This window comes from Trematomus bernacchii, unplaced genomic scaffold (genome assembly GCF_902827165.1).
Source record: "Trematomus bernacchii unplaced genomic scaffold, fTreBer1.1, whole genome shotgun sequence".
In the NCBI taxonomy this organism is placed as follows: Eukaryota; Metazoa; Chordata; class Actinopteri; order Perciformes; family Nototheniidae; genus Trematomus; species Trematomus bernacchii.
The window spans coordinates 8,349,043-8,376,827 of NW_022987821.1; the positions used below are offsets into that span (position 1 = coordinate 8,349,043).

At 42.7% G+C, this 27,785-nt stretch overlaps 4 protein-coding genes and 1 long non-coding RNA gene across 8 annotated transcripts in view; 4 read left to right on the forward strand and 1 right to left on the reverse strand.

Moving 5' to 3' along the window:
- The window catches only part of shroom2b (shroom family member 2b), a 27,051-nt gene extending 19,496 nt beyond the window's left edge, over positions 1 to 7,555 (forward strand). For all 4 annotated transcript variants that reach the window (XM_034151543.1, XM_034151544.1, XM_034151546.1 and 1 more), the window contains 5 exons: positions 279 to 734; positions 3,011 to 3,505; positions 3,844 to 4,012; positions 4,424 to 4,696; positions 6,009 to 7,555. In XM_034151543.1, the coding sequence (XP_034007434.1) occupies positions 279 to 734; positions 3,011 to 3,505; positions 3,844 to 4,012; positions 4,424 to 4,696; positions 6,009 to 6,281 (1,666 nt within the window). In that variant the 3' untranslated portion in view covers positions 6,282 to 7,555. The remainder of the gene's footprint in view (positions 1 to 278; positions 735 to 3,010; positions 3,506 to 3,843; positions 4,013 to 4,423; positions 4,697 to 6,008) is intronic.
- Positions 7,556 to 8,862: 1,307 nt separating this feature from the next.
- LOC117499210 lies at positions 8,863 to 10,155 on the forward strand. The gene is made up of 3 exons (XR_004557681.1): positions 8,863 to 8,949; positions 9,584 to 9,636; positions 10,063 to 10,155. It is a non-coding gene; the product is annotated as an uncharacterized LOC117499210 (long non-coding RNA).
- A 245-nt stretch (positions 10,156 to 10,400) lies between these two features.
- Positions 10,401 to 12,258, forward strand: LOC117499204 (claudin-34-like). Its single transcript, XM_034151582.1, has one exon. The coding sequence runs from the start codon at positions 10,457 to 10,459 to the stop codon at positions 11,150 to 11,152; it is 696 nt and encodes a 231-aa protein (XP_034007473.1). The 5' UTR covers positions 10,401 to 10,456; the 3' UTR covers positions 11,153 to 12,258.
- A 335-nt stretch (positions 12,259 to 12,593) lies between these two features.
- On the reverse strand, positions 12,594 to 16,040 carry sumo1 (small ubiquitin like modifier 1). The gene is made up of 5 exons (XM_034151583.1): positions 15,924 to 16,040; positions 15,486 to 15,560; positions 14,404 to 14,481; positions 14,200 to 14,271; positions 12,594 to 13,947 (listed from the first exon to the last, which is right to left on the reverse strand). Exons 1-5 carry the CDS (start codon positions 15,933 to 15,935, stop codon positions 13,879 to 13,881), a joined length of 306 nt encoding a protein of 101 aa, XP_034007474.1. The 5' UTR covers positions 15,936 to 16,040; the 3' UTR covers positions 12,594 to 13,878.
- Positions 16,041 to 16,726: 686 nt separating this feature from the next.
- On the forward strand, positions 16,727 to 25,785 carry map3k2 (mitogen-activated protein kinase kinase kinase 2). The gene is made up of 17 exons (XM_034151563.1): positions 16,727 to 17,066; positions 18,440 to 18,512; positions 18,877 to 18,995; positions 19,134 to 19,174; positions 19,266 to 19,365; positions 19,455 to 19,568; positions 19,830 to 19,923; positions 20,015 to 20,145; positions 20,240 to 20,319; positions 20,490 to 20,554; positions 20,674 to 20,766; positions 20,872 to 21,111; positions 21,651 to 21,799; positions 22,062 to 22,193; positions 22,346 to 22,475; positions 22,778 to 22,955; positions 23,158 to 25,785. Exons 2-17 carry the CDS (start codon positions 18,458 to 18,460, stop codon positions 23,375 to 23,377), a joined length of 1,941 nt encoding a protein of 646 aa, XP_034007454.1. The 5' UTR covers positions 16,727 to 17,066; positions 18,440 to 18,457; the 3' UTR covers positions 23,378 to 25,785.
- The last annotated feature ends 2,000 nt before the right edge of the window (positions 25,786 to 27,785 follow it).

Here is a 27,785-nt window from a genome sequence, read left to right on the forward strand (position 1 = left end):
TCACTCACTCACTCACTCACACACTCACTCACTCTCACACACACTCACTCACTCACACACACCACACACACACACTCACTCACTCACTCACTCACTCACTCACTCACTCACTCACTCACTCACTCACTCACTCAAACAAAGCTATAGAGACATTCAAAGGCAGGAGGAACATTTAATTTAACTATTAAAACCGAAACAAAGTTAGAACCAATTTACAAAATAAGACACTTGCTAAAATTAGACTTTGCCCTCAAGTTTGTCTTTACTTTGACCTCCAGAGGGAACACAGAGAGCCAGCAGCGATACCAGGCCGACCGCAGCCCACATTCGGCTCCGTCAGTGCCCAGAATCGAGGGCCCGGCTGACCACAGGAACAAACCAGAATCTGCCAACTCCTCCCACTCCAAACTCTCCTCAGGCTCTCTGCCGCCTCCACCAACCAAAGGCCTGCTGCCTCCGCCCAGGCTCCATTTAGGCGCAGAAACCACATCCTCCTCCTCCTCCTCCAAGGAATTCCTCGCTCCAGACGTGCTGTCCAGCTGCAGCTCTGACAGCCACAACTCCTCCGCTGGAAAACGGACGCTCAGAGGTGGAGAAAACGAGGTGGAGAAGGAGAAGGAGCAGCTTTCTTGTTCTTCATCGCTACGAACGCGGTCTCCCTCGCCTCAGTTTGCACCGCTGAGACTCACCGACAAACCGCCGGCCGTGTTGGTGCCGGAGGACATCGCGCTCAGGTAATAATAACAATAATAATAACTTGTATATATATATATATATATAGCGCCTTTCAGGGGACCCAAGGTAAGATGCTCACCCAGAATGCATCAGGTCTCCTCAGTGCATATCGTCAGGCAAAGCTTTAACCTGCTTCAGTAGAGAGTGTAGAATAATACGTTAAATACGCTAAATAATTAAGGCATTTATACAAGAACAGCTTAAAGACAATTAATCAATTAGGAGATTGAAAGAAAATTAAATGGCATGTATACATATTTTTTAATAATTTGTTGTATTGAGTTATTTTATTTGTAATACTTAAATTACATATTTGCTGATAATACTTCCTTACTTATGCAGGACTTGTACTTGTACCGGAATATTCAAGTACTTTTACTTATTATTCAAATATTTTTATTGTATAAGTACTTTTACTTAAGTAAAGGATGTGAATACTTCCTCCACAACAGCTTATCTGTCAGACTTCAAATACAAATGAGATTTTAACTCAAATAGCACAGAAAATGTCAAAAGTACAACCTGAAAACAAGCTGAAAACAAGCTGCGTCTTCTGTCAGCTGACGATAATGCCTAAAAATGTATAATGTGCCCACAGAGAAGGTTTTGCTTGTCGGGGATTTCCTCTGCAAATTTCCTTTTAAACTAGAAGCTGTAATTTTGTTGAAGCCACAGGAGCTGCTGTGACCTTTTCCATTCAGTTGTAACATGCATCCTCTAATTAGAAATGGTCCGCTGTGTGTTTGACATGTGTTGGATGTTTCTATGTGTACCAGCTGTGAGTGGGACATCATCTGATATTGAGAGAGATGTCAAAAGTACACACATCCTTTACTCAAGTAGAAGTACAGATACTCGTGTGTTAAAATACTCTGGTTAAAGTAGAAGTACTGACTAAACTTCTTTACTCAAGTAAAAGTACAGAACTTTGAAATGTACTTCAGTAAAAAGTACCCATAACTAGCAGCTGTTTTAAAGAGTACCTGACCTCCCTTTATATTAATAGAACAATAATGTCATTGTTAGCTAATGAATGTTTCCATGCTGAACAACGGCAACATGACAACGTTTTCATTGGTCCCTCTTCTTTAGAGAAGACCAGGAAATGATGGATACACGGATCGTGTTCAAATCAATAGGCACGCAATGACTCTAAATAATAATGATCACGCCACCAAACACACATTCAAACTAAAGGAACCAGCCTGTTTGGGAAATGTGAGAAGTAGAAAGTACAGGTATTTGGGTTCAACATGTAAGAAGTAGAAAGTACAGGTATTTGTGTTCAACATGTAAGAAGTAGAAAGTACAGGTATTTGTGTTCAACATGTGAGAAGTAGAAAGTACAGGTATTTGTGTTCAACATGTAAGAAGTAGAAAGTACAGGTATTTGTGTTCAACATGTAAGAAGTAGAAAGTACAGGTATTTGTGTTCAACATGTAAGAAGTAGAAAGTACAGGTATTTGAGTTCAACATGTAAGAAGTAGAAAGTACAGGTATTTGTGTTCAACATGTGAGAAGTAGAAAGTACAGGTATTTGGGTTCAACATGTGAGAAGTAGAAAGTACAGGTATTTGTGTTCAACATGTGAGAAGTAGAAAGTACAGGTATTTGTGTTCAACATGTAAGAAGTAGAAAGTACAGGTATTAGTGTTCAACATGTAAGAAGTAGAAAGTACAGGTATTTGGGTTCAACATGTAAGAAGTAGAAAGTACAGGTATTTGTGTTCAACATGTAAGAAGTAGAAAGTACAGGTATTTGGGTTCAACATGTAAGAAGTAGAAAGTACAGGTATTTGTGTTCAACATGTAAGAAGTAGAAAGTACAGGTATTTGTGTTCAACATGTGAGAAGTAGAAAGTACAGGTATTTGTGTTCAACATGTAAGAAGTAGAAAGTACAGGTATTAGTGTTCAACATGTAAGAAGTAGAAAGTACAGGTATTTGGGTTCAACATGTAAGAAGTAGAAAGTACAGGTATTTGTGTTCAACATGTAAGAAGTAGAAAGTACAGGTATTTGGGTTCAACATGTAAGAAGTAGAAAGTACAGGTATTTGGGTTCAAAATGTAAGAAGTCAAAGTAAAAAGTCGTCAGAAAAATAAGTAGTGGAGTAAAGTACTGATACCAGAAACATGTACTTAAGTACAGTAACGAAGTATTTGCACTACTTCCCACCTCTGAACAGAAGCACACTCACCACCACGTAACATTTGTGATATTGGGCTATATAAATAAACATTGATTGATAGATTGAACTGTGTTTCCCGTGCAGGTCAGAGAATGATTTGAAGCTCCCGGCTGAGATGGATGTGAACAGTCCGGTGAGGAAAGTCCCGGTGAGGATCGTTCACTCTGAGAGCGTTTCAGAGCGAGATGTTCGTGCTTATCTGCCTCAAAACAGCGACACCTGCATCGTCTTCGAACCACCAACAAACTTCCCCTCTTTGAACACAGCAGAGCGTCCGGCTTCCTCTCTTTTCAGCGCCTACACTCGTCAGGATCCAGCTCCGAATCCGATCCCAGAGTCGAGTTCAGCGGGGGGTCGGCCCTCAGTGGAGGACGCCAAGAGAGAGGAGCTGGCCAGAGACATCATGGGGAAGGACAAGTCTCTGGCAGACATCTTGGATCAGAGCGGCAGAAAGACCACCATGGACCTGATGGAGGGGCTGTTCCCCACGGAGGAGCAGGTCCTGGAGGAGGGGCAGCAGCGCAAGAGAGCCTCTTCTGGATCCAGACTGCCCACATCGTCCCCCAGAAGCATGGACAGGTGTGTGTGTGTGTGTGTGTGTGTGTGTGTGTGTGTGTGTGTGTGTGTGTGTGTGTGTGGTGTGTGTGTGTGTGTGTGTGTGTGTGTGTGTGTGTGTGTGTGTGTGTGTGTGTGTGTGTGTGTGTGTGTGTGTGTGTGTGTGTGTGTGTGTGTGTGTGTGTGTGTGTGTGTGTGTGTGGTGTGTGTGTGTGTGTGTGTGTGTGTGTGTGTGTGTGTGTGTGTGTGTGTGTGTGTGTGTGTGTGTGTGTGTGTGTGTGTGTGTGTGTGTGATTACAGTCATCATTCTAAAACACAGTACAAGCTCTTTACCTGTATATATATATATATGTGTGTGTCAGGAGGGAGGAGGAGGATGCTTCTGTGTCTGCAGTAGCCTCCCTGGTTCCCAGCTCCTCGTACTACAACACATCGGCTCCCAAAGCGGAGCTCCTCATCAAGATGAAGGACATGCAGGAGCAGCTGGAGGACTCTGAGGACGAGCTGGACGTCGACCTGGCCAGCAAGAAGGTACAACTCACCCACTGAGAGGCAAAAAGCAAGACATATGATGTTTTATAACACACAGCAGACAATAATACTCTCAACCTGTATGTTGAAATCTGCTTAAACATTGACTTACATTGAATTTGAGTGGGTCAACTTTCTCCCATCGTATAACTGGACTATTCTTCACACTGTACATTTGATATGCTAGTCCTTGCACACTTAATGTAAATAATATCCTATTTTGAAATTGTGTTAGCTTCATTGTGTTTGACTGGTTTTTATCTTTCACCGTCAACTTTTGAAATGTTAGTGTCACATTATGTGCAATGCAATGCACATAATGCATGCCATTTTTTATGCTAAAATGTCCCAAATAAGTGTCAATCTGATCTTGTCTAACTCTGAATGCTCCATGTGTGTTTTCCTCTCCAGCAAGAGCTGATCTCCAGCCTTGCGAGGAAGCTGGAGGTGCTTCGGGAGGCCCGGAGGAGTCTTCAGGAGGACGTGGAGGACAACGAGGCTCTGGGTTGCGAGGTGGAGGGCACCGTGCAGAGAATCTGTCAGGCGAACCAGCTCGATAAGTTCTGCATGTTCGTGGGAGACCTGGATAAAGTGGTGAGCCTCCTGCTGTCGCTCTCTGGGAGGCTGGCGAGGGTGGAGAACGCCCTGAACAGCCTGGAGGAGGAGGCACCGCCGGAGGAGAAGGTAGGAGCATCCGTCACATGAGGGGGGGGGGGGAATATGCAATATGCAGTATTGACGTTCTGTTTATCTCATTGGGTTTTGCATGCACATAGTTTACTCTTCCTGGCATCACCGTGTCACAGAATATTAGAGGTAGCATGGTTGGAGGAGTCTGGGACTTATCTATTTATGTTAGTTGTGCATATCCAAATATAAAAAAGTCCTTTGAAATCTGTTCAGATCATTCAAAGATGACGTCTCAGTTTGTACCTGATCTTCTTTCAATCAATCAAACTTTATTTATAGCACTTTTATACAGAAAAGGTAACACAAAGAACAGAGAAACGTAACACTTTGTGATGAATAAAAACACAGAAGTGAAAAAACTATAGATATTCAATAACTATACAAAACTATAGATATTCAATAACTATACAAAATTATAGATATTCAATAACTTTACAAAACTATAGATATTCAATAACTATACAAAACTATAGATATTCAATAACTATACAAAACTATAGATATTCAATAACTATACAAAACTATAGATATTCAATAACTATAGAAAACTATAGATATTCAATAACTATACAAAATTATAGATATTCAATAACTATACAAAACTATAGATATTCAATAACTATACAAAACTATAGATATTCAATAACTATACAAAACTATAGATATTCAATAACTATACAAAACTATAGATATTCAATAACTATACAAAACTATAGATATTCAATAACTATACAAAACTATAGATATTCAATAACTATACAAAATTATAGATATTCAATAACTATACAAAATTATAGATATTCAATAACTATACAAAACTATAGATATTCAATAACTATACAAAACTATAGATATTCAATAACTATACAAAACTATAGATATTCAATAACTATACAAAACTATAGATATTCAATAACTATACAAAATTATAGATATTCAATAACTATACAAAATTATAGATATTCAATAACTATACAAAACTATAGATATTCAATAACTATACAAAACTATAGATATTCAATAACTATACAAAATTATAGATATTCAATAACTATACAAAACTATAGATATTCAATAACTATACAAAACTATAGATATTCAATAAAAAGACAAATGAATAATATGGCATTTGAAATCGCTCTCTGCCGCCCACAGCTCTCCCACAGCCGCTGTCCTTTAATAATAGCAAAGACCCTCTGTTTTAACTTGAAATGAAATCAAATTAAGAGCAGATTAAGATCTTAAAAGTATTTTAAAAAATCAATTTTGAAGCTCGATCAACAAATGAATATCCATCTTTCTCCAGCGGACACTAACGAGGAAGCGTAAGTTGCTGATGCAGCAGCACGAGGATGCCAAGGAGCTGAAGGAGAACCTGGACCGCAGGGAGAGGGTGGTGTCGAGCATCATGGAGACTCACCTGGATGCGGAGAACCTGGACGACTACCGGCACTTTGTGAAGATGAAGTCAGCGCTCATCATCGAGCAGAGAAAACTGGAGGATAAGATCCACCTGGGAGAGGAGCAGCTGAAGTGTCTGCTGGACAGTCTGCCGCTGGACCAGAGGCCGATGCTCTGATGCTCACCTGACAACAACTCCTAAATCTGTAGAGGAAATCCAGATCGAAGCATGCCTACATCTGAGCGTGCTGCATTTCCATATTATTGTCTTTGTGAAACTGTGTCAGAGTTCAATTCAAGGCGGTTTTTCTGACGCTCTCCTCGCAATTAAGACTACATTTCCCATCGATCAAATATTCTAGTTTTTAAAGGAGCCTCAGGAACTAATTTAGGTCAATTAGATCAATAATTGATTGAGATTTGAGGACCATTTTTTGCACAGAGACCAGACAGGAACACAGAGATATTGTGTCGTCAAAGTTTTCAATAGATTTTATACAAAACATAGAGAATTCTTCCTTAATTTCCAAATACATTCAGTCTAGAGATCATTGATTTCCTCCTATTTTTACAATTTTTACTTATTTTTTACATCTTTTAGTATCCCAAAGTCAAGGTATTCATGTTCTTTTTAGCATTTTAAAGTTATAATACATAAAAAGCTATGTATGCTGATAGTAACCAACACTATTTTAAATACCCAAGTTGTGGCTTTATTCTCCGGAAACCTTTAATAATATGATTAATTATAATTACACAAATACAATTTATAGGTTTTTATGTATAAACCAAATTATATACATTACTTTGGTTGTTACCTTATCTTACACTGTCTCCCTTTTGTAATGAATAACCATCATGTGTGTTTTATTTTAGTTTCATTTTGTATTTATTGTATTGTTTCGGTAATTTATTTTCACTCGTGACGTATTTTTTTTTGTTTTCTAACAAAATGAAATTAAGAGTTTGATTTCCAAATGATATTTGATTGCTTTTACGACCAACAGTATCTCCCTTTGTGTAGAGTATCACTCTTAAAGGGTCGATGTCTTTCACACATGATGAGTTTCTCTTTTTGTGAGTGACACCTTTTGGATTTACGCTAGCTCAAACAACTGGACGATGTTGGATTTTTCCAGCGGTACAGATTGTTTTCTATCCTTATATTCTGGGTGGTTGTTCAGCTGAAGCTCCCACTCAAACACTTTGACGACGGCCTCACAACCACCGGATTTATTTATTGTTTTCTCAGAGTGAAGGCGCAGTTTCTATACAGGTTCATTTAAAACACAGCACTTTACGCTCTGCTTTTGAGGACTTTCTACATTCATATTTATTTGAACACGTGCCTACCGTAGCCTCTCGTGGACTGACGTGGGCGTGGATAACGGCCCACACAGGTGCACCTTTCACCAACTTTAAGCAATAAAATTATAAAGCTGTGACACATGGTGATCTTCTTGTAAATTGTTTTATTATAAGTGACGTCAGTTTTATATTTCACTAGCATAGTACACTTGGAAACAGTTTTACCCAATGACGAACAGCCGTTGCATCAACATACTTCAACCTTGAAATCACGTTTCAATTATTTAACACTTTAAGTTATCTGCTATTCTTTTTAGATGAATCTAACCTGCTTGATATTATCTTAATTTGGTATAAAGTGTACTCCTGTATGTGTCCCTGTCTAAAAGCCGGGCTGTGACGATGTAAAATACCAAGAAAAGCTCATTTTAACTCCAAATGTCAACAATCAAAGAGTCCCAAAGTGGAAATGTGACTGTTGACTATACATATACACAATTGACTTGATGTATTAATATGCCTATAATTCAGATGGTCAAAAATACTGATTGTTTCCTAAAATGGTCATATCTCTAGAAACTGTCCCATTATTGATTAATTCTGTTTCAACCTTTGAGAAGTACTGAGTGTGGGAACTCTCGTTGGGCAGGTGGGAGTGGAAAGATATTTAAGAGTTAATATTGATCACAGTAAACGACTTAAGGGCTTATCTTTTCCCTTCAACAAATCACAAGGTTATCTGGTGATTTTGTGTACAATCTCTAATGATGTTTTTTCAATCTGTTGCTCAACGTTTTACGACCTGTTGGCCGCCACTTTGGACTTTTTACTGCTGGGAGTTAATTTGGAAAAAGTGGGTGAGAAAACATTTCCTATGACGATCCTCTTCATGACAATTTCTTAGCTTTTATTACACTTTTCCCGACATAGCCGTCACTTAACCTACATAAATATCCCTCTGAAGCACTGTGTTAAGATGTGATTGAGGTAAATATGACAGGTGTGGACATCTGCTGTCGTAAAAGGTCATATTTGTGTTTTATCCACTACGGAAAAACCTGATTAGCTGAGTAAATAAATATAAAGAATACACTAAAAAGCCTTTTTTCTTTTACTATTAAACCCATTTTTGTATTTAACCTGTAAGTCAACATTACTCTGGTTGGTTTAACAACAAATAAACTTGTTAAAATCAACTTAAAGGGAACACAATTGTACCTCTTTGCAACGTGATAATTAGCTCCTTTCTCAAACAATCACAATTATTTCAGAAAAACCTTTAAAAATGCCTTTTTTTTTACCTATAGTCAAAATAAAAGACATGTAGTGCGCACTGTGCAATAAAAAGCAACGTAATCGGCAGACTCAAACTAAATGACACACACACCCTTCCTCTCCATCAGAGCATATCAATATTCTGTCAATGATTTACTGTCTGTTTCACTACATGACAGGAATTGTATCTAGGTTATATGTAGCAGGATGAGGAAGTGTCCCTCTGTTATCCAGACGGCCACGAGGAACAGAACGACCCCCAGGTAAGACACAAACATTACGAGTTTGACTTTAAATGTGCCGTCTGTGATATGTGTCAGTCACGTGAAGTTTTCCAAACATGCTTTCCTCCTACGGGATTTACAATCTGCTCAGTTTAGTCGTGAGTTTTATCATTTTGTATTGAAGTTAACGCAAAATCAGTATTCTAAGATGGATAATAATGATTTTTTCTTTTATAATTATTCACATGTTTACATTGAAGTGAAGCAACTGGTTAGACTGGCTACACCTGTGTCAAATATTATAGAAAAGCATAAACATGTCAACATGACTCTCATATGGCTGTCCGAATGATTATTTCTTAGATTAATCGTTTCAGTAAAATGTCCGAAAATAGTAGAAAGGTTCAAGGTGATGTACTCTAAATGTGTTGTTTGTGGGTAGGAAACCCAAATATGTTCACTTTTCTGATATAAAACAGAGAAAAGCAGGACATCTCCCCATTATAGGGGTTGTTTAGGGGCATTTTTTCATGTATATCACTTAAAAAAAATGTGTCTTTTATCATAATAGTTGATGTCTTATAGATCAGTGATTCATTGGTGGAGCTCTGAACTCCATAAAGTCTCCACATTGAGATTTGTTTTGCTCACCTGTGTTTCTGTCCTCTCACAGGGAGCTGATTGTTTGCCAGGTAACCCAGGTGACACCCGAGCATCAGAGAAAAGGTACAAAAAGAGGAAGCGCTGCTGCCACGCAGAAACACTTCTCTATGAGTATGAAAGGTGGCATAGATCAGAAATGAGGATATTGCTCAAGAGTTTTTATATTTACAGGCAGTGTTATTGCACATTACAATTTGTATAGCATATGTGGTTCTTAATGTTAGCTATTTTTATACATTTTAACCCATTGTTTGTTTACTGATCTTGTGATTTAGGGCTATAAATAAGCCCAATAGGTTTTTTGCATCGTCCTGCAAAGCACTGTTTGTCATTTGTTATCTGTTTTGTATTATTAAATAGTCCAAAACCATTATAACCATTAAAACCATTGAAACTACTACTATTACTATAATTTAAATAGTGCAAAACATTCAAACCATTGAAACAACAATGATTTTTACACTCTTTATTTGTTTGGTGGTCTATCAGGGGCCGTGGTGGTGTGTGTGTGTCGGATCAGGACTTTCTCTGCCACCTGACGCTCTCCTCCACCTCTCCTCCACCCCTCCTCCACCTCTCCTCCACCTCTCCTCCACCTCTCCTCCACCCCTCCTCCACCTCTCCTCCACCTCTCCTCCACCCCTCCTCCACCTCTCCTCCACCCTTCCTCCACCTCTCCTCCACCCCTCCTCCACCTCTCCTCCACCCCTCCTCCACCTCTCCTCCACCTCTCCTCCACCCTTCCTCCACCTCTCCTCCACCTCTCCTCCACCCCTCCTCCACCTCTCCTCCACCCTTCCTCCACCTCTCCTCCACCCTTCCTCCACCCTTCCTCCACCTCTCCTCCACCTCTCCTCCACCCCTCCTCCACCTCTCCTCCACCATGACCTACCTGGCTCACACCGGCCACTCCCAGCTCCTCGCTCTGTCACTCTCCTGCATTGGATGCACGCTCACCGCCGTTTCCCTTGGACTCATCCAGTGGAGGGTCTGGCTGGTGTCAGACAGGGAGGTCATCAGCTCTGGGGTGGCGTGGGTGGGCGTTTTTCGGGCGTGTTTCAACAGCCACACCCTGGTGACGCCTGGATACAGAGTGATGCACTGCAGGTTCATCAGCTTAATGGAGGATTTCACACCTCCAGAGATAGTGGGAGGGCAGGTCCTCATGCTGCTGTCTCTGCTGGTGGGGCTCTGTGGGAACGCTGGTGGAGTCTACACCTTGAGGAACGTGTATTTTGGGATGGGGAAGAACTCCCCTATCCGCTTGACGTTCCTCACAAGTGGCGCTCTGTGCCTTATGGCCGCCATCATGTCCCTCACTCCTCTGCTGTGGAACCTGAACTCTGTGGTGACCAATCAGACTATAAAGTTCCCCCCAGAGTTTAAACTACCCCCGACTCCTGACTCTCAACATGTTGGGTTGGGCATCTGGGTGGGACTGGTTGGGACGAGCCTCATGATTGTCTCCGGGATTATTTTCTGCACCTACAGGTTGCCTGTGAGGTCAGAAAACCGTGCAGAAACAGTGACTGACAGCAGGGGGAAAGATAACCTGGCGTTTGAGTTTCACGAACACTGACGCATGTACTTGAACTCACAGAGGAATTGGCAACCTCAAAATACAGAGAGTTTTGTTTACAAATTGAGATTTGATGGACGTAAAACAAGAAAAGGTACTCATACCACCGCTCCTAGATAATAGGAAGAGCGCAACAGCTGCAATGAGACATCTGTGTGGATGTGTTGGGTCTCTTTGTGGTTGTTTTGTGGTTGTTTTGGGGTCAGGGTTAGCAGACCAAAGACTACCTGAGTGGCTTTTGATAAATGGTACAATTTCTGAATAAATGTACTTGCTCAAAGCTGTTAATTTAAAGGAAGCCATAATGAGTTTACATAGCTATTAAAGATCCGTAGAAATTGTTCTACAGTATATATTGATATACTGTACCACAATCTAAGCTGTTTCTAAATATTGTTTTCAGTTGTTTTATTCACTGCTAAGGACAGTGAAGCTGCCTACAACTTGTACCATCAATTAATGCAAACGCGTGTTTTACTGCTGTTCTTCTAGAAGATAATTCAAATACATAAGGTGCCAGCTGTTTTAACTGACATATAGAGAGAGAGAAATGCACATTTATGATGTAAAATATTCTTTGTTTTTTGTTTTGCTTACATATTTAACTACTTGAGGACGAGCTAACCTTCATTTCCTCTTTGTGTTTTCACCTGATGTTTGCATATATGATGCTTTGGTAATAAACTGGATTACTTTTCGTCAGTATGAACCATGTGTTGTGCTTTTTAAATGTTGAAATCATCCAGACTAAAAGCATGTTGTGGACAAACTTCAGTTTCTTCCTGTTGTGTGTGCACAAACAGCTGTCTTAATGTATTACTAACCCTAACTTTTACAAGACATACTAGAATGAAAGTACCCAATGAGATAGACACAGCAGTATTTTCTTAAATATTTTATTCAAAAAAAAGCAAAAAGCTCATCTCCAGAATTTCAAACCATCTGTATCAATGTTCCTCTAATGTTATGGCTCAAATATTGCTGTTTGCTTAGCCGTGTGGAGAAGGAGATGCTATGTGTTCCCTTAAGGCTGCTGCTTAGCCGTGTGGAGAAGGAGATGCTATGTGTTCCCTTAAGGCTGCTGCTTAGCCGTGTGGAGAAGGAGATGCTATGTGTTCCCTTAAGGCTGCTGCTTAGCCGTGTGGAGAAGGAGATGCTATGTGTTCCCTTAAGGCTGCTGCTTAGCCGTGTGGAGAAGGAGATGCTATTTCATTTCAAACCTTTATTTATCCAGGTGTATCCCATTGAGATCATTGATCTCTTTTTCAAGGGAGACCTGCTATGTGTTCCCCTAAGTAATAAAGTATTCAAATGTGTGTGTGTGTGTGTATGTGGGGGGGGGGTCATCTGATCACCTGAGCCAATCACTAACACACGAAGGAGAGATGATAAACACTTGGTCAGGTTTGAAAAATCAAATGTAAGAAAAGGACACCTCTGGGAAATGACAACCATTTAAAACATGATCTGTGATCTCTGAATTCCTGCTTCAAAAAGTTGATTATTCCTACGTCTTAGATGCTAGAGCGTAATGCATGGCGGTGTAAACAGCTGACATGCTTCTGAAACTGAAATGTTTGCATTATAAATCTATTTCAAAGATGGGGGGGTTGCTTGTGATCTTCACCTATGCAGGAAGGTCATACAGAACACAGCATTTAAATCCAAAAACAGAAAGGGAAGCTTTACTGACCCCACAGTATAACATGTCACTGTTTGCAAGATACTTCCTGCTGGAGGACAGAATCATCCGAGGTTATAACACAGCGTGACTGTCAGCAAGCGACACATTTCCATAACGGGTATATATTCAGATATCAGCACAGAAGGAACCTCTCAAATGTAAATAAAAGACGTCACTGGAGATACATGGGGCATATCATTCCAACACACGCTAATTATGAATACAACATATACAAGAAAATCACAGCTATCTCAAAGATGACTGCATCAGGCCAATCACTACTTTAAATTGACAATTTCAACGTCTCACTGGGTAACTCCTCCCAACAAAAGGAGTGCAGGCAAACTTGTTTTTAAACATCCTGAACAGAAGCTTTTCAAAACAGAATGCATCCAAAATCTATTTTCTGCCACAGGGTAAATGTGTTGTCATGTGTGCATAGCTACAGTGTATTTATGACAATGAAAATCGTGTCTGTAATAGTCCAATACTAGCACCTTGTTTCAAAGCAGTAGGTGAAAAACCCCACAATGCACCTCAAGGTTTGCTTAACCATTAACCTTTGTGGTCCCTAAGTTCTACATGTCAGCACCTAAGTTACACAGGAGGGGCTTGTTTATCATTTTTCTAGTTGTATAATTGTATAATTCTATAGTGAACGGTAAAACAAAGCTGTATGATATTCGATCGTTACTTGTCTTGTAATTAAAAATAGATGTTTACAGTTTCCTTTAACGCAGAATCTGCTCCCCCGAAAACAAACAAGATGTTTGTCTTTGTAAAATGTGGGCTCAAGGCTTTTTATTTGTTACGTACGTGGTTATGTCGATGAGAATCTGAGGTCACAGGCACTCACTTTGAATGCTTTTTCTCAGGTCAACAACATTAGCATCCCTCAGTCTGTTCCCCTCGCTGCCCCTTCAAACATGGAAGCCCTGATAAGAGTCAGTTTTGATCCAGATGGTTTGAAACTGAACAAAGATACGTACATACATACATACAAAATCAAATACAAAAAAGAAACATTTGAAACGCAGGGGGTTTAATCTTTCCAAAGTCCGCCCGTCTGTTCTTGATAAACCTCGATTACGTCCTCGTCTTCCATCCCCAGCTGAGAAATAACAGACATGTTTCAGTAACAGTCAAAATCTATCTATCTTCTACTATTTATTGACAACGCGTTGACAAAACCTTCTCGTTTGTTTTTACTTCATTTCTAAGCTAAATCACGATGTAAAAGTCCCAGATGGTTTAAAAGTGTGTAAGCATTATAAAACTAACATAACAAACACATAACACTCTGGATTAATGGACATTTTAGCAAAAGGCCAGCTGTGTTGCTCGAGTCGTGAGACACGTTTACCTCTTTGGGAGTTTGGTTGTCTGCGATTCTCTGTCCTTCAAACAGAAACCTTAGCGTGCTTGCTGGAACACCCTGTGAGAAACACAACGACACACACCAGAGAAAGCTTGTTAAATCCTCTCTGTGCTTTGTTTACGACGGGGATCAACATGATATGATTTCACAACAAGGAGTGGTTTCTGTTATCTTGCTCTGTCCTCTGACCTGTCTCTGGCTGTAAGACTCCTTCAGCTTCTTCAGATGTGTCGTCATTTTGACCTTAAAGTGGATTTCGCTGCTGTCCTGTTGGCAGAAAGTGATGGTGAGAAGCAGTAAAACATGCCAGCATGGTTTTCTATAAATGTCTTAGGAACTTTATTTCCACAGAGAAGAAGTAAGCACACATACAATTATTTTAACAGAACACAAATGATTGTAGTAGTATTAGGTGTATTGGTAGTAGTAGTTGTAGTAGTAGTTGTAGGTGTAGTAGTAGTTGTAGTAGTAGTAGTAGTAATAGTAGTAGTGGTAATCAGTGGTAGTAGTAGTAGTTGTAGGTGTAGTAGTGGTCGTACGTCGTCGTAGGTGGTGTCCGTCGTCGTCGTTGTCGTCGGTGGTGTCGTCGTCGTCGTTTGTCGTCGTCGTGGTCGTCGTCGTCGTCAGTGGTCGTCGTCCTCGTCGTCGTTGGTCGGTGTCTTCGTCGTCGTCCTCGGTGTCTTCGCGTCTCGTCTAGTCGTCCATCGGTGTCGTCGTCGTCGTCCGTCGTTCGTTGTCGTCGTCGGTGGTGTCGTCGTCGTCGTTGTCGTCGGTGGTGTCGTCGTCGTCGTGGTCGTCGTCCTCGTCGTCGTTGTCGGTGTCTTCGTCGTCGTCGTCGTCCTCGGTGTCTTCGTCGTCGTCGTCGTCGTCGTCGTCCTCGTGTGTCTTCGTCGTCGTCGTCGTGGTCGTCGTCGTCGTCGGTGGTGTCGTCGTCGTCGTCGTTGTCGTGTCGTCGTCGTGGTCGTCGTCGTCGTCGTCTCGTCGTCGTCGTCGTCGTCGTCGTCGTCTCGTCCTCGGTGTCGTCGTCGTCGTCGTCGGTGTCGTCCTCGTCGTCGTCGTTGTCGTCCTCGTCGTCGTCGTCGGGTGTCCTCGTCGTCGTCGTCGTCCTCGTCGTTTGGTGTCCGTCGTCGTCGTGTTCCTCCTCGTTCGTCGTTCCCCCCCCCCTCTTGCTCCCTCTTTTCTTCCGCCCGTCCTGCCCCCCCCCCTTTTGCCGCCCTCTTCTGCTCTTCTCCTCTCTCTCATCTCTTCTCTGTTCCTCCTCCCTCCCACACCTGACCGATGACTTTTAATTTGATGTACTCTCCATCCTTCTTATCTCCTCCATCTTGGCTGGATGGTTTTGTCTCCTATAAAACATCAACAACACACAGACAAAAACAACTTGAGCAGCAGACAACATGTAAACGCCACACACATTACAAACAGGCCCGATGGCTTGGTTTCGCTTTAACGACACTGTAACCCACATGTGTGAATATTTTGGTTTAAAAATGCTGGTACCGCTTCTTGTTTTAAAGCTGAACTGTGAACTGAACTAAAGGAAAGCTAGTTGCTAAGCTAAGCAGCTAAGTAAGCAGTTCTGGGCCTGAAACGAGCTAGCAGTTAGCATTTTAAATAGCCAGATACGAGGTAGCAAAACACTGATTTATCTCTTTGTGAATTTGATCCAGACTATAAACAATACCTGCTATGTCAAGTGTATATCTTACCGTATCTGACATGTTGTCCCTCTGTTTATGTTGTTAAGATATAGTGACAATAGATAGCGTTAGCTTTCAGTCGCAGCTCTAGCTGGATGTTATGAGAAGTCTACATTAACAGGAAGTGACGTAGGGAATCACTTCTTTCAAAGTAAGACTCCTTTTGAAAGGAAGCATGGAGGAATGTTTTGTACACAACTTCAGCCTCCATTAAATAAATGGGTTTAATCAATTAAAGTATACTGATCCAGATAGGCTATTATTAGACATGGTGGTAGCAATGTTGACTTACTTTGATATTACATTTAGGGTAAGGCATCAAATGAATGACATGTCAATGCTTCATTAATGTGTGGCAACATGAAGAGTGTGTGTGTGTGTGTGTGTGTGTGTGTGTGTGTGTGTGTGTGTGTGTGTGTGTGTGTGTGTGTGTGTGTGTGTGTGTGTGTGTGTGTGTGTGTGTGTGTGTGTGTGTGTGTGTGTGTGTGTGTGTGTGTGTGTGTGTGTGTGTGTGTGTGTGTGTGTGTGTGTGTGTGTGTGTGTGTGTGTGTGTGTGTACCCTATCAAATGTATTTATTTGACCTAATTAAATCGTCCTACAGGAAACTAATACATGTCTCTGACATCACAGGTTGTGTTTTTGTTGGAGTCCTCCAACGAGGTCGGGGGGTTAAGACCGTTAAGACCTGTGAAGTGTGCCAAAATAACAACTATCATTTCCGGTTAACAACTTTCAAAATAAAATACAAACTATGTTTTCGCAAGCGCAAGACCGTTTGTATTTTATTCTGTAAACACAACCACCTTACTTCCGGTTACCGTTAGTTCGTTAACGCAACTTGGGGGGGAAACAGCGAGCGAAGCTACCGTCATCCAGGTTGTAAAGTGCAACAAAATGAAAGCTGTCAGTTAACTTTTCCCATTTGCTCGCAGACACGGAGATACTTTGTTGGATAAACCGCTATCTTGTCGTTGTTCTGCCTGGAAACAGCCGGTTGAACTGACAGCCGTTGGGCCTGGTCGTCGTGGCCCAGCAGGACTCGAGTTGGAGCCAAACTTCTGCTTTTCCTCCAGCGGCTCTCCGCGGGGCTCGGGGCTCCTGTCACCGGCCCTGTGGATGTGGACGTGAACACGAAGATAACCGACCGCCAGGTAAGACGATAGAGATAACACCGACCCTTTCTCACGGTTAACGGTTGTTTTTAACGGTGCGGGAGAGCCTTGAATAGCTACTTTAGCATTAGCTTAGCTTGACAACTTCCCTGGCCTGACAGCTAGGAACTCTCGGTTAGCATTAGCCACTTAGCTTCCTTTTCAGCTAACATTGTTTACCTATTATGTGTTATATTTCTATTTCAAGATCGTTTATCAAGCACATTTTGGCGTAAGTGGGAAATTAGCTAGCAACAGTTGTTAGTGCATTTTATAGCATGCGGGGCTACATAGCTAGCAAGTTGATTTAAAGCTAATTATCTTCCACAGGAGGCCATCACAGCGGTATGTTGTTGGTATCAACTTTACTGAGACAAGTGACATTAGCTTACTAGCTAGCCAGCCACAGTGGTTTGCAAAGGACGTATTTTGTTAGAATAATGTTAAGTGCTAAGCAAATATTGTTGTCAAGCCCCCTGTCATCAACGTGACAGACATATTCTGTCACTTGCAATCAGTGTTGGTCTCAGACTCTCATTTTAAACCTCTGAGTGATAAACAGCTTCTGTCTGAAATGATGCATCACGACTTACACACTAATATCATTTAAAAATATTGTGTCAACTCTTGATGAATGAGCAAAAGTAATGCTGGATGGATGCTTTAAATCTTCAATCATTGTATTGCTTTTAAGTTGTATCAAAGTGTTGATGCTACAACTTCTTCACTTCCCCACTGCTCTCTCTCTATCACATGTCATTGTATGTTGAAATATTGGTGCAAACACCAGTCAGCCTTTTAGTTTATTAGCCACACCGAGTTAAAACTGATTATCTAACCTTGTTTAAATACATCGTTTTAAAGAAAAATATTAGAAGTCGTATGAGCGGCCCTGCTCCATGAACTTCAGCCTCCAAAGTGACCATAAATCTTAAGCACCTCTCTAAAACAGCTTGATCCAAACTGAACGTTGTATTCCTCATGAAGATAGGGATTTATTGCAGGGCTGTTAAGCAGACTCATTTTAAGCTACAGGGATCTGATAAAAAGTCAACTGAGTGCATCTTGATAACAATTTCTTCTGGAAAGTCAATTAAGAAACTTGTTGTGGAAATAAAACCCATAAACATTGCAAACAATTAGCGCTAATCACTGATTTGCCACATTGAACACTGGCTAGTACATTCTAAATAGTATGGCAGAAAATCTGATAATCTTTCAGCTGTTGTGACAATTGTTTTTCCATACTGCTGAGCTCTGTGTAGCAGAGAGTCTCTGTTTCCAGATGTGCTTATCAGCCTGCACCTTCAGGCCCTAACTTGTGTGCTGATCAGCTGCATGACAGGACTGATGTTGTCCTTGTGCTGTTGCAGGAGAAAGGAATCCCTTTGATGGGAGAATCCTCTTTCCTGGCCTCCTGGGTCAATCGCCGTGCCATGATGATGGGTATGTATGTATGTATGTATGTGTGTGTGTGTGTGTGTGTGTGTGTGCATTTTAAGATAGTGTTACTGTTTGGCAGTAAGCCAGCTTCATCTTTTGTCAAACTTTCACCTCCAAGGAATGTTTTTTTTCTCCCCGAACAATGACTTCTTTGACATTTTTGCCTCAAGACTTGTGTTACGTACTTCTATGTAAGTGCCATAAAACATGTTACTGCTGCAGTTCAGAAAAGATAATAAAAGTGATTTGAAGGTATTTGCAAGAGCACAGCTTTGAATGTGAACTGGATTTCTAGGCCTTACTTTCCAACCTGAGTTACATCATCTTAAATCAGAGTTTAATAAACTGAACTCTTGTGTCCCCTCAGATGAGCAGGAGGCGCTGAACTCGATCATGCAGGACTTGGCCGAACTGCACCGCTCCAGCCGTCCTGCCATGTTCCTGTCGGACCTGGGCAAACCCAAAGCTTCCTCGCCCAAAAACCAGGTGAACGCTGCGTCAGAAATGCATTTTAAGTGAAGAAAACAGGGCTCTAATTAGAGAAAGATGAGACCGTCTGTAGTCTGATGTACGTCTCACTGTTCATCATCAGATATGATTTTAACGCGACTGTCTTTCCAACAGAATGATGTCAGAGTGAAGTTCGAGTTCAAAGGGGAGAAGAGGTGAGTCTCTGAGCAGCTTCTTCACTTTAATGTCAGAGCAGACCTGTACCGACTGCCTTCCTGACCTCTGACCTCTTCTTGTTCTCTGCAGGATCTTACAGTTCCCTCGACCTGTGCAGCTGGACGACCTGAGGGCGAAAGCTAAAGTGGCTTTCGGTCAGACGATGGACCTTCACTACACCAACAACGAAGTACATATACACACAAATACTGATCGTGAATTATGAAAGAATCTACAGATATTGATATCTAAAACAAACCGTGTTGTTTCTTCTTGCAGTTGGTGATTCCACTGACCACTCAGGAAGACCTGGATAAGGCCGTGGAGCTGCTGGATCGCAGCGTTCACATGAAGAGCCTGAAGATCCTCCTGGTAGTCCAGTTCTCCTCTCAGGTGAGCCACTTATTCAAACACCAGGGGAAACACTCTACAATGAAGTTAAATACTAAGCTTAACAGCATCCCTGCAGCTTTGTTTTTTGTGTTAGAATAGAACAAATAAAAGCAATTAAGTTTTAACCACACTGTATGCCATTGAACACTTGAAGCTAGCTATACCTCTGAAGCTGTGTCTCCCTTTTTGATAAGAGTACTAGCAATCAATTAAGTCTTCTGTCTCATGATTTGAAAGCCTGTTTTCTTTCTGTTTGTTCAGAACTCTTCCTCCAATATGGACCGCATGCCGTCCCATGAGAAGCTGGACAACACGGGATTCAGGGTCGCTGAAAAGAACATGCTAGCTTTAATAGGTGAATAATGTCTCCGGGTCAGACTGAAGCAACATTGGTAATCCATTAGACATGAATAATAACTCAAATATGCCTCTTTAACCGTCCCCAGGCCCCCATTCGACGGACCGCAGCTCCCCTCCTCCAGGGTACATTCCCGACGCGCTCCAGCAGGTGGCGAGGAACGGCTCCTTCACCAGCATCAACAGCGAGGGAGAGTTCATCCCTGAGAGCATGGACCAGGTACTATAGTCAGAACGCTTGGTGGTAAAGACTTCGTTGATTAGGTTTACAGTATGTGAGTTTGTTTTTTTCTGAATGTCTTCATTTTCTTCAGATGCTCGATCCTCTGTCTATGAGCAGTCCAGAAAACTCTGCGTCGGGAAGTTGTCCGTCTTTAGACAGCCCGCTGGACAGGTAAGGATATCAGTATTTTATTCATACAGTGAGAGAATAAAGAAAACCTATAACATTATATTGTGCAGCCCTGACTAATTACTAGAGTCAGGCAGTTGTTAAATATTGCATATCTGCAGATCACATTAGTTCCTATGTACGCTAAGATATATATTTATTTTGTTGTGCAGTGATTACCCGAAGTCCAGGATGCCCCGAGCACAGAGCTATCCAGACAACCACCAGGACTTCCCAGGTAAAGACATCTTTTTAAAAACTGATGAATACAACAAAATAGACTCGACTTCTAGGCTGGACTTTGTAAATCCAAAATACTGCCAGTGTGTTCTTCATCGTCCTCCTCATCCTCTCTAGAGTACGACATCCCAGTGTTTGAGAAGTCGGGGAAAGGAGGAACGTACCCCCGACGATACGGCATTCCCTTCAGCCTTCAGGACTACAGTGATGGTGAGTGTGTTTATCTTCTGATTCTGATTCTTCATGATAACAATCTAATCGTTTCTTTGGCTTCTGCTCCTGAGTCTGATGTCTCCTCCTCCTCTTCCTCTTCAGGGAGGAAGACGTTCCCTCGGGCTCGGCGGACGCAGGTTCACGGTTTCCGCTCTCCGGTGAGCTTCAGCCCGACGGATCAGTCTCCGAGCACCAGCAGCGGCAGCAGCAGCGTGTTCACTCCGGACCTGGAGGAGGCCCCGGGGCCCGGCAGGAGGCCGAGGAGAGGCAGCGACATCGAGCCCAACCTCAACCCCTCAGCTCCCAGCCTCTCCGTGATGGACATCAGCCCCCCCAGCCGCTGTGAGTTCATTTAGATCGTATCTGTCGCCTCTTATCCGTTTATGTTCCACCAGTGGTTTTATTATCTGTGTGGCGGCTCAATTCCTCTCCTCTCCTCTCCTCTCCTCTCCTCTCCTCTCCTCTCCTCTCCTCTCCTCTCCTCTCCTCTCCTCTCTCCTCTCCTCTTCCTTTCCTCTTCCTTTCCTCTTCCTTTCCTCTTCCTTCCTTTCCTCTCCTCTCCTCTCCTCTCCTCTCCTTTCCTCTCCTCTCCTCTCCTCTCCTCTCCTCTCCTCTCCTCTCCTCTCCTCTCCTCTCCTCTCCTTTCCTCTCCTCTCCTCTCCTCTCCTCTTCCTTTCCTCTTCCTCTCCTCTTCCTTTCCTCTTCCTCTCCTCTCCTCTCCTCTCCTCTCTCCTTTCCTCTTCCTCTTCCTCTTCCTCTCCTCTCCTCTCCTCTCCTCTCCTCTTCCTCTCCTCTCCTCTTCCTCTCCTCTCCTCTTCCTCTCCTCTCCATACCATGAACAAATACAAATGAAATGATATCTGATGTTTCTACGTCTGCAGCTCCACGCGCCCCAACAAACTGGCGTCTCGGGAAGCTTCTGGGTCAGGGGGCGTTCGGGCGGGTTTTCCTCTGCTATGATGCTGACACTGGACGAGAGCTGGCGGTCAAACAGGTCCAGTTTGACCCGGAGAGTCCGGAGACCAGCAAGGTGAGAGTCTGAGAGAGTAGTGATGTTACGTTCGCGAACGATACGATTCTTTTGAACGGCTCTGTGGTACGAACGAAGGGAACCGAGTCGTACCAAAGAGCCGTTCTTTTTATCGTTGGTTCTCCTGAATGCAAATGTTCCATAGATGATGGCATGCTGCTTGAGTAGTAGTTTGGCTGGCTAAGAGATGGAGCATGTTCTGTGAGTAAAAGTAGATTTCTGGCAATACAGTCAATCATTATCCTGTTTTTCGGTCGTTCAGGAGGTGAGCGCGCTGGAGTGTGAAATCCAGCTCCTGAAGAATTTGTGCCACGAGCGGATCGTCCAGTATTACGGCTGCCTGCGAGACACCATGGAGAGAACGCTGTCCATCTTCATGGAGTACATGCCGGGCGTAAGGGATACTCTACTTTATTTAAATTAGGATTGTTTTATTCATCATTCTTTAAAGTAATTAGGATGAATCCCCTGCTTCAATCTTGCTTGACGCTCGTCCAAAGACATTTGTGTCGCTCACATGCATTTCTATCATGTGGTGGACCTCAGGGCTCCATCAAGGACCAGCTGAAGTCGTACGGAGCGCTGACGGAAAACGTGACGCGGCGCTACACGCGTCAGATCCTGGAGGGCGTGTCCTACCTGCACAGCAACATGATCGTGCACAGAGACGTCAAAGGTGAGCTAGACCACTGATTGATTTTGTATTGACATTCAGCAGCAAACAATTACAGTGTTTTTTCAAGACATAGTAATTGTACATCTTAAGTTTGTCTGTCCGAAATGCCTAAAACAATAAAAAGTACGAACATCTCCTCTCTCCTCATCTCCTCTCCTCTCTCCTCTCCTATCTTCTCCTCTCCTCTCCTCTCTCCTCATCTCCTCTCCTCTCTCCTCCTCACCTCTCCTCTCCTCTCGTCTCGTCTCCTCTCCTCTCTCCTCATCTCCTCTCCTCTCTCCTCTCCCATCTTCTCCTCTCAGGGGCCAACATCCTGCGAGACTCGGTGGGTAACGTGAAGCTTGGTGACTTCGGGGCCAGTCGGCGTCTGCAGACCATCTGTCTGTCGGGAACAGGCATCATGTCGGTGACGGGCACCCCGTACTGGATGAGTCCGGAGGTGATCAGCGGAGAGGGCTACGGCAGGAAGGCAGACATCTGGTGAGAGAATCCTCCAGTCCTGATCAGCCTGAGCTGTTTCTGTGACGTGCTGTCTTTGTTGGCATTTAAATCCACCAACAGCCACTTCATCCTTGTGTCAGGCCTCTTAGGGGCTCAGATGCTCTGTGAGTTACACATACATTTAGATACACATTTTGTTCCACTTGTTCTGACTGTCTCCCCCCCCCCCCCCCCCCCTCAGGAGTGTCGGCTGCACGGTGGTGGAGATGCTGACGCAGCGACCCCCGTGGGCGGAGTTTGAGGCCATGGCGGCCATCTTTAAAATCGCCACGCAGCCCACCAACCCAATCCTCCCCCCCCACGTGTCGGACCACTGCAGAGAGTTCCTCAAACGCATCTTCGTAGAGTCTAAGCAGCGGCCGTCAGCTGACGAGCTCCTGAGGCACATCTTTGTACATTAACTGCCAGAAACGGCCTTACGTGATTGGGCGTCCCTGCCTCTGACCCCGCCCCCTCCACCACGCTGAAACCTTATTGGACCAGGAGTCTGGAAGAAGGTGTTTGTGGAGTTTGATGGGGGGGGGAGGTACCTGCTCCTCGTGTCTCTGTTTTTATGAGGCTGCCATAGAGGACGTTTATATTTTAGTTTTCTCCGCAAGTTGCACCTTAATTTCTCCGAGGAGCGGAGCACTTCCTCGTGACGCGACGACTATTTGGAAAACTTTTTTATGTTTGTACGGTTTCTCTCTTCGATGGTGTCGGTGTTGTGGACCTACAGGAAGTGATTTCTGGCTCTTGAGTGCCCCCCCCCTCCCCTTCATCTGGCTGAATGTAGTCTCTAAACGATGCAGAGGTTTCCCCCCCACCTTTCTGTCTCTCAGCTTCACTGTCTTCGTTCTGCTATCCCTCCTCTTCCTCCTTCTTCATCTTCGCCGTGTGCCTTTTCTGTTTTAACGCTGTGTATAGGAGTGACTGTTGCTTTGCCTTCACACCGTTAGCCAGCTGATCCCAGTTCAGCGTAACGTCCGTTTCTGCCTTTTTTCTGTAACTGGTAACCAAATATTCAGACTTTCTGTTTTAATATGGAACTGTCGCTGTGATCTACCAGCTGATTGGTTCTCTCTTCCAATGAACTCTCCTCTCCTCTGCTTCTCAAAGTATTCACTGATCACATTTAGGGAGCTCTCATCACGGCAGATCAGGGGTAACGTTGGAGCTTCTCTGATACTCGTGCAGTCGTTTTAGCGCCATGAATTAATATTTAGTTTGGTCGATAACTGAACTAAAGAACTAACTTTTAAATCCTGTCTTGTCTTTGACTTTGGTCGGTGTTAAAATACTTCAATATAGAGAAGTAAATCCATGCAAGAACATCGACTATATCCAGCACTTCCTCACCTAGCTAAACCACGAGCAGATTGCACAAGATTTATGACAATATCACACTTCCTTTCACTCATTTATTAAGATAAATTAACTATCTTATGGATTTTCACCATTCGAAGCCCTGAAATCAACTAAATGTAATATTAAAATCAGGTAAAATCTTGCTAAGAAAAGAGGGTTTGTCGTTACGTAGACTCTCTGTAACTCTGCCGTGATGAAGCTCTTGATTTTGTGAAGCAGGAGAGACGGAGGCGTGTTTTAATAGAAGCTCACAGCTGATTGGCCGCAGGTCTGGCTGCATGACGCTGTCGTTGGTTTTATTTCCAACATCTCAAACGCTGCTTTTTTAGTTTTAGGTCCATGAACAAGTGTCTCCTCCTCACATGCACTCCTACAGACTTTCAAATCTGATGTTCATTCATCACTTCAAACACTCCGTTCAACTCGTTCTGTTACACATTTCTATTATAACGTCTGTCTGTCTGTTAAATAATATAAGTGCATAGCTCTGGCTTCATAACTATGCACCGGATTATAAACGCCAACATGTAAAGGTCCGTTCGGTTAAATCCAGAGTGGTTGTGCAGAGTTTTCGGCTCGTTGAAAGGTGCAATCAGTATTTAATTACAGCCACAATAAGACAATACAGAAAGACGGTTATATTTTTGTTATGGTATGTACGGTTGTGGAGGTAAATAGCTGTGTAACGGTACGTAATGCTTCTGTGTTCGGTCTGTCTTTGGTACTCAGTCACAGATCGTTGTAGTTTGGTACTATACGACATTTCTAATTTGGTCAAATGTGGAATTATGTTTGTCGTTGTAGTTTCCTGCAGCGGCCACTAGAAGTCAGTAAAGAGCTGATTGCACCTTTTTAAAAGCAGACGGTTTATTCATGTTTACGACCCACAGTGAGTCTTTAGTTCCTCGAAAGGCTCTTCTGTAGTAAATGTTCAGTTTGTGATCAGCTGATCAAAAAAAAAACGGTACATGTCCAAAACGAAGTCGAAACGACTCTTGATTTGCTAAAACATCCGCGTCTGTCGTTCAGCCGCCAGCACTGATACGCACTTCCACGATGCACTATCTTTAAATCACTGATGCTTTTCACGATTCCTCGCCGGCTGTCGCTCGTGCATCTCCGCTCAGCGACCTTTTCTTTGCACATTTTAAAGAATATTTTTTATTTTTACACAAGTGTGATTGAGAGTGAATGTGTGTGTGTGTGTGTGTGTGTGTGTGTGTTTGCAAAGACTCAAAACATGAATGTAATGTGTTTTTTTTTTTTTTTTAACCGTCAGATGGCCTCGTTCACCACTGTGGATTAACTCCTCGGTACCAGTATTTGTCACCTGCAAAGATACACCTGTAGTTCTCTTTAGAGTCTAAAGCCACTGCTACCACTCCTGTGTGTGTGTGTGAGACTGTGTGTGAGACTGTGTGTGAGACTGTGTGTGTGACTGTGTGTGTGTGTGACTGTGTGTGTGAGACTGTGTGTGTGACTGTGTGTGTGACTGTGTGTGTGTGTGAGACTGTGTGACTGTGTGTGTGTGTGTGAGAGACTGTGTGTGTGTGTGTGTGTGAGAGACTGTGTGTGACTGTGTGTGTGAGAAAGAGAGACTGTGTGTGTGTGACTGTGTGTGTGTGTGAGACTGAGTGTGTGTGTGAGAAAGAGAGACTGTGTGAGACTGTGTGTGAGACTGTGTGTGCGTGTGTGAGAAAGAGAGACTGTGTGTGTGTGAGAAAGAGAGACTGTGTGTGTGAGAAAGAGAGACTGTGTGTGTGGTGTGTGTGGACTGAGTGTGTGTGGTGTAGAAAGAAGACTGTGTGTGTGAGAAAAGATAGACCTGTGTGACTGTGTGACTGTGTGTGTGTGTGTGTGTGTGGTTGTGGTGTGGTGGTGTGTTTGTGTGTGGTGTGTGTTTTTTTGTTTTTTTTGTGTGTGTGTGTGTGTGTGTGTGTGTGGTGTGTGTGTGTGTGTGTGTGTGTGTGCTGGTGTGTGTGTGTGTGTGTGTGGTGTGGTGTGTGTGTGTGTGTGTGTGTGTTGTGGTGTGGTGGTGTGTGTGTTGTGACTGAGTGTGTTGTGTGACTGAGGTGTTGTTGAATTTCACTGAGTGTTGTGTGTGATCTGAGTGTGTGTGTGTGAGAAAAGAGAGACTGTGTGTGTGAGAAGAGCGGACTGTGTGTGAGGACTGTGTGACTGAGTGTGTGTGTTAGAAAGGAGAGACTGTGTGTGAGACTGATGTGACTGAGTGTTAGTGGTGTGAGAAGAGAGCTGACTGTGGATCTGAGTGTGTGTGTGAGAAAGAGAGACTGTGTGTGAGACTGTGTGACTGAGTGTGTGTGTGAGAAAGAGAGACTGTGTGACTGAGTGTGTGTGTGAGAAAGAGAGACTGTGTGTGTGTGTATATATGTGTGTATAGACTGTAGGAGGTGAGAACATTAAAATAATAATGAAAAAACATAATCATGTACAAATGTAAAAACTAAAAATGTACCCTTTTTAAAAAAGCAAAGTCCACTTATATCCCACATGTTTGTTCAGTCTAATGTAAAATAAGCCATGTTTATAATTCTGATTGGTTTGTGACCAATACGCCTGTTTATATCAGATCTGTATATCAGTGGTACGCATAATTTTTTAATATATATTTTTTATTTTACTTGTTTTTAAATGGGAGATTTTATGCATGGTTGTGTCCTGAGAGACGCAGCGGTGCCGTCGAATGGTTGCTGTTTTTAGGCAAAATCCTGGAGTGTTGCGACACACGTGTTCATAATTAGGGCAATTATGAGGATGGACAAACAATAAAAAGATATTTATTTCACCTTTTTGTGTCATTGTGTTTTTGTTTCATGCAAAGATTTCTCCTCTCCTCTCCTCTCTGCTGTGTTTGGCCTCTCTTAGCTCTGCTTCTACTGTGGAGGAGAAGTTCACCAAGGAAGGCGGTAGCGTGACGCTGGATTTGAGGCCTGCTCCTTCCAATCCGATCACCATCATCCAGTGATCCAGTAAAGATGTATATATATATCCATGTTCTGTTGGAACAAAATAAATAAATACAAAATATACATATTTAGAAGCCTTTATTTTGTAAGTCTTCACCGGAAGTGGAATGCTTTTATACAGTGTCTAACTTTACTAGAGAAAGTCTCGGTTTTCTGAGAAAAGCTATACTGTAACTAACTAATTAAAAGTTATACATTAAACTATTGTGTGTCACTCAGATAGTGTGTCTGCCCTCGTGCTAGTGGTATAAATACATATTTTAACATTATTTAGTTTGTTCTTCGTAATATGAGTCATATTTAAATGTAAATCGGTCGGTAAAAGGCCTCAGTGAAAATGTATATTAAAGGCACTATGTTCAGAAAGTGGGTATTAACGCCCTCTTGCGGTCACGGTGAGTTACTGCAGCTTAATTTCTGTCAAGCTAGAGGAATTGCATATTACATACCACTTCCTGTAACATCCTTCAAAATA

What these genes read in the sequence shown, in the direction of transcription:
- sumo1 (XM_034151583.1), bottom strand. An exon ending in AGTCTTACAGCCAGAGACAG is followed by an intron (nt 14,272 to 14,403) that starts GTCAGAGGACAG and finishes TGTTTCTCACAG; the next exon opens with GGTGTTCCAGCAAGCACGCT. An exon ending in ACAACCAAACTCCCAAAGAG is followed by an intron (nt 13,948 to 14,199) that starts GTAAACGTGTCT and finishes GTTATTTCTCAG; the next exon opens with CTGGGGATGGAAGACGAGGA.
- LOC117499204 (XM_034151582.1), top strand. Translation starts at nt 10,457, where the DNA reads ATGACCTACCTGGCTCACACCGGCCACTCCCAGCTCCTCGCTCTGTCA.
- map3k2 (XM_034151563.1), top strand. Translation starts at nt 18,458, where the DNA reads ATGGGAGAATCCTCTTTCCTGGCCTCCTGGGTCAATCGCCGTGCCATG. An exon ending in TCCCTGAGAGCATGGACCAG is followed by an intron (nt 20,146 to 20,239) that starts GTACTATAGTCA and finishes CATTTTCTTCAG; the next exon opens with ATGCTCGATCCTCTGTCTAT. An exon ending in CAACCACCAGGACTTCCCAG is followed by an intron (nt 20,555 to 20,673) that starts GTAAAGACATCT and finishes CATCCTCTCTAG; the next exon opens with AGTACGACATCCCAGTGTTT.